This window comes from Arachis duranensis, chromosome 2 (genome assembly GCF_000817695.3).
Source record: "Arachis duranensis cultivar V14167 chromosome 2, aradu.V14167.gnm2.J7QH, whole genome shotgun sequence".
Classification (NCBI taxonomy): domain Eukaryota; kingdom Viridiplantae; phylum Streptophyta; class Magnoliopsida; order Fabales; family Fabaceae; genus Arachis; species Arachis duranensis.
Window position 1 is genome coordinate 46,137,512 of NC_029773.3, and position 5,273 is coordinate 46,142,784.

The 5,273-nt window shown below is 32.2% G+C and overlaps 1 protein-coding gene across 1 annotated transcript; it reads right to left on the bottom strand.

Annotated features, from left to right (window-relative positions):
• Nucleotides 1-3,104: 3,104 nt before the first annotated feature.
• LOC107474405 (uncharacterized) lies at nucleotides 3,105-3,941 on the bottom strand. The gene is made up of 2 exons (XM_016094029.3): nucleotides 3,800-3,941; nucleotides 3,105-3,578 (listed from the first exon to the last, which is right to left on the bottom strand). Exons 1-2 carry the CDS (start codon nucleotides 3,858-3,860, stop codon nucleotides 3,265-3,267), a joined length of 375 nt encoding a protein of 124 aa, XP_015949515.1. The 5' UTR covers nucleotides 3,861-3,941; the 3' UTR covers nucleotides 3,105-3,264.
• Between the last annotated feature and the right edge of the window lie 1,332 nt (nucleotides 3,942-5,273).

The window sequence follows — 5,273 nt, forward strand, 5'->3', positions numbered from 1 at the left end:
ATTGATCCGGAGAATGCAATATCTCTTGATCCCAATATTCATTTTATTCTTAGTTCTTGTTATTTACTTTATGGTTATTTACATTTTTTGCACTTTACATTTTCAGCACTTTACTTTATTGTACTTTACATTTATGCCATTTACTTTCTTGCACTTTATTGCTTTCTTTACTTTCATGCCATTTACATTTCTTGTTGCTTATCACCCAATTATGATAGTCTAACTAGAATAATCAATCAACTATTGATTGCTTAATCCTTTAATCCTCGTGGGATCGACCTCACTCTTGTGAGTTTAATTACTTGATACGACCCGGTGAACATGCCGGTAGTTATTGCGGAAGGTTAATTTTTTCCACGATCAACAATACACCAAATTTGAGTCCAAACAAGCTTTCAACAAAAATTAGGCCACGATTCCAATCCAAACACCTCCAAATAGCCAAGACAACTCCAACAAGCACCAATTGCTCAAGCTAACATCATATATTTCATAAAAATCAAAATCTATTCACAGTATACCAAACTATAAGGGTATTTTAGAAACCTTACCTTATCTACCGAAATTAGGAATAGAACCCAATAATTCCTCACTAATGGTTAGTATCTAAACAACCAAAACACAAAAATTTACTCAAAACCAAAACCTAAAATTCGAAATTCACAACGGGTGAGAACTGGACAGAAATTTTCAAAAATCTTACCACTTTAGTTAGATAAAACTAAAGGGTTCGGCGAGAGCTTCGCGTAGCCGCTTACGGCACGCGAATCGGAACACCGTAGCTCGAGCTATGGCCACCGGATATGGAGAATGAATGGTAACTTCTCCCTTTTCTTCTCTCAACTCATGCAGCTGTGATTTTAAGTTATGTGGTGAAATAGGCTGAGTTAGCCTCACTTAAGGTGTTTTATATGTTGGCCATGGGACCAACTTGAGTCCGGTCCAATTCGTTAGCGTTTTTAGCTCGTTTGCCCCCTTTAAAATTAGCGCTTGGTTTAATTATTTCTCTAAGTTTTTCTACAGTTTTTATTACTCTCACACGGTATCGAATAAACTTAAGCCAGTACTACCGGCTAATTTACTAGTACGCGTTTTTATGCAATTTTATTTTCGTAGAAAATTACATTTTCCAACATAGAAAAATCTATTGAGTCCAAAATATATTTAAGTTTTCTAATTAATATTCTAAATTTTTGAATCCTATTTTGGACAATTAAATTAATGTAATAAGCGGCTAATTAATCGCGGTTCTTACAGGTTTGCTCTTATAAATGTCATGTCATGGTTAGTGAAGAGTCTTTGATGTCCGATATTGATTGGTGATTTAGAGTTGTTAATTGTTCTTACTATAAGACCGATTATGCCTATTTGACTTTCTCCCGATGTTGGAGATGATTAAATGGGATTAACTCTGGATAGTCACCATGTTCGTGGTCAATAACTTGAAAAGGAAGCTTTGATTCTCAATCCTTACCAGTAGTGTCTTTTAGCATTTATACTTCTTTAGATGTTAGTTTTACTTTCTTGTCACTTTGTTTCTCGCCTCTTTATCCGCAAACCCCACGCCCCCATTTGTACTCATAACTGATAACATGCATACTCTCGATTTTTATTGATTTTCATTGTGACAAACAAATTAAACTTTGATTCTGGTCATTTGTTGGTTTGGAACTATACTTGTAACGGAATTATTTTGTGAAATTTCCGATCGACGTTTGGCTCGCGTCAGTGACTACGTATGGGTTCATTTGAGAAAGGATAGGTTTCCTACTCAAAGAAAATTCAAGTTAGACTTTATGGGTGATGGTTCATTTCAGGTGCTCGAAAGAATTAATAACAATGCTTACAAGATTGACCTCCAGGTGAGTATAATGTGTCAGCTACTTATAATATTTCTAACATATCTCCTTTTGATTTGGATACAGATTCGAGGACGAATCAATTTTAGGATAGAAAAAATGATACGAGCTCTGTGGGACAAACTGAGAAATGTCATATGCCAATTGGTCCAATTATATGAGCAACAACTAAGAATAAAAGGTTTTTCAAACATGACTAAATCATTTGTTTAGAAGATGTATCAAGAATTGGACAAGACAATGGTTAAGGATTATGAAAAACTAAAAGTCTTACTATTTACAAGTTGTATTGAAGACTCTCGTTAGTCAAATTGAATCAAATAGGAATCACTTTTAGTATTTATTTTAAGACTTATTTTATGTTTATGTTAATTTTATTTTGTTTTGTTTGTTTTAGACTCAATTATGATTTAACCCATTTTTATTTTAGTGAACTTATGCATTAGGATTTTAAACTTAAGAGGTATAAAAATCCTCTAAGATCTGGTAGCCATTTTTTTATTAATTTTTTATAAATAAAAATTTCTTTAAAAAATTTGGATGTAAACAAAAGAGATAGAATGATTCTCTTAACCGTTACATCAGAAAATCAAATTAAGATAGATAAGTTCATTTCTTTAATTTTTATTTCTATCTTACTCTAAATTCCGTTCCGTATCACAATTATTGTACTGATTTTAAAAAAAATAATTTAAAAACGAAATTAGTCAACAAATATATTCACATCTTTTTCCATGATTAAGACATTTTAATGCTCTATGCACATCCACAAAAATTATTGTCTATATATATATATACTGCTTAATATCTTATACGTAACCTACCACAGAACTTATTTTTATCCATTAATTTGTATAATAGTTGCATGTGTATCAAATAAATCATATTGCATGTACTTGTGGTTTTATTAGGAATTGGATAATCTATTATTTTCATCTCTATCATTTGAAGCAAAATTTAATTTAGTCTTTAATATTTTAAATATTTTATTTTTATTTAAAAAAAATCAAACAAGTTTAATTATTTTATTTTTAAATTTGGTACGAATAGTTAATAAAATGAATAATATAAACATTAATATTATTAGTTAAGACATATTTTATATTATTTTAAAATAAAATTTAATAGTTATTCTATTTCAATTTTTGCTACTATTTTATTTGCTGTATTAAACAGGTTGACGTAACTCTCATATTTTGCTATATTATTACTTCACAAATATTATTGATGATGAAGACTGAAGAGTGAAACAGACAAATTTTAAATTTTACTTAAATAATTTAAAATAAAAATATGAAGGCCAAGACCAAAACAAAGTGTATTTTATGAAACCAAATACTTATTTAAACCACTTAGAAATAGCTCAACTTTACCCATGGCCTGAAATTCACAGCGTCCCATGAAATTAAGGACAAGCTCCTAGTATGGAACTTTTTGGCAACATTAGAACAGGAGGATCCCAAGCGTATGAGAAAACAACCGAATCAAAACCCCGCAAGAGTCTGCCATTGATTAAGAGGCACACGCCCGATTTCACAGAGACGATAGAACTATCAATAATCTCAGCACTCTGAAAACCTTGGCAAGACAATTGAATTTGGCTTTGTGCACAAGAACAGTTGTTGGTCACAGTCACCTTCCACTCTGGCTTCCCCTGTATTTCCTTCCCAGTTCTTGTTGTCCCAATATTGATGTTGTTCAGCGAACAATCACATGATCCTGGAATTTAATTTCTTAGTATTTTTTTTTCCAATAAGTAAAAGTAGAACGGTCTCAATTCATATAACAGGTGAAGGAGCTGATTACACAGCATATTCAACGAGTATAACAAAGGAAAAATTAAGTACAAAATATTTATTGTCCGAAAACTAGAAGAAAGTTGGAAAAAAGAAAAAAGAGAAGGCATGAAGCGAGATTTTTTTGAGGAATCATGAGCATACCTTTGATGATAAGGGTTAGGAGCGACAAGGAAAGAAAACAATTGACGATTGTTGTTGCCATTGGTTTTTTGATAACTGACCCTCAGGCCTTATGGCTTTGATTATCTAGTTAAATACTGAAGTGGCCACATAGTCCTGGGGCCTAGCCAATAATAATAGTTGACATGAGTGAACCTTCTTTTTAAGTTCCTGTGTGCGTGCGAGTAATCACGTCATTTTTTGGTAACAAATTATTTTTTACTAACCCAAGAAAACCTCAAATAGAGATTGCATAGTAATTTTGTTTTGGTCAAACCGCCAAAAATACCTTCTATCACTAATTATTAAATCCCTCGGAGAATTATTCTATAAATTTCTTAATGACCAAGCTATATTTTAAAATATAATAAAAATAAAAATAATTCAAAAATACATTTTTTATGGATAACAAGTAACTTATATAAAAATATTTTTGGACATTTAAAAGAATAGCAAAAAATATCCAATTATAAAATTATCAAAGAGAAAAGCTTAGTATACAAGCGATTAGGACTTGTAACTATTACAAGTTTATTAACGCCTAATCCACTAAAACGCGCTGCAACTCCTACGTCACTTACACGCGCTATACAAAGATCCCGCGTTTGTATAACTACCAAATTTAAAAGATTTGTTTCCTTCTTTGTTTTCTTTCTTTTCAAATTTCATCGTTCTTCTTCTCGCGCATCTTCCCCTGGTTTTTCGATCGTTCTTTTCCTCTCCTTTCTCATTGGTTTGTTCTTCGTCATTGACGTTAGTTCTTCTCTCTGTAACTCCAGCTTCGTTTTGACATGGTGTATTTATAGTTTTTGACATGGTGTATTCTGCAACCTCTCTGTTGTTGATGACCAGTTTGTTCCGAAGGTTGGAATGACCTTTACCACCCTTGAAGATGCTGGAAAATTTTACAGGAACTATACCAAGGTTGCAGGTTTTTCTACAAGAGTTCGGAGCACAAATAAAAAGGAAAACGAGATTAAGAATCAATTGATTACATGTAGCAGAGAGGGAAAATGAAACTCTCATAGCAAAGACTCATTTGATAGGAATTGGAATGATTTTCTGCTAAACTTTGGTCTTATGGACAACAAGTGGCTTTCATGTAGTGTTGGGTTAAAATCTGCAGCAGAGGTGTAAATTTAATTTTTTATCGGGTGTATTTATAGTCTGTGTTTGGGTGTATTATACAGATCTCTATGCAGACCGTCATATATGGGTTTCAATCTATCTGATCACCACTTCATATTATAGTACCTGTAAATCAGACATTTTGAATACACCAGAGAGAGTTTAATTAATTTTGGTCTTGTGGACAACAAGTGGCTTTCAGGTAGTGTTGGGTTAAAATCTGCAGCAGGGGTGTAAATTTAATTTTTAATCGGGTGTATTTATAGTCTGTGTTTGGGTGTATTATGCAGATCTCTATGCAGACCGTCATATATGGGTTCCAATCTAT

Excerpts from the sequence above, each read along its gene's own strand:
- LOC107474405 (XM_016094029.3), bottom strand. The coding sequence starts at position 3,860 with ATGGCAACAACAATCGTCAATTGTTTTCTTTCCTTGTCGCTCCTAACC. Across the intron at positions 3,579-3,799 it reads CCTAACCCTTATCATCAAAG|GATCATGTGATTGTTCGCTG; the intron begins GTATGCTCATGA and ends ATTAAATTCCAG.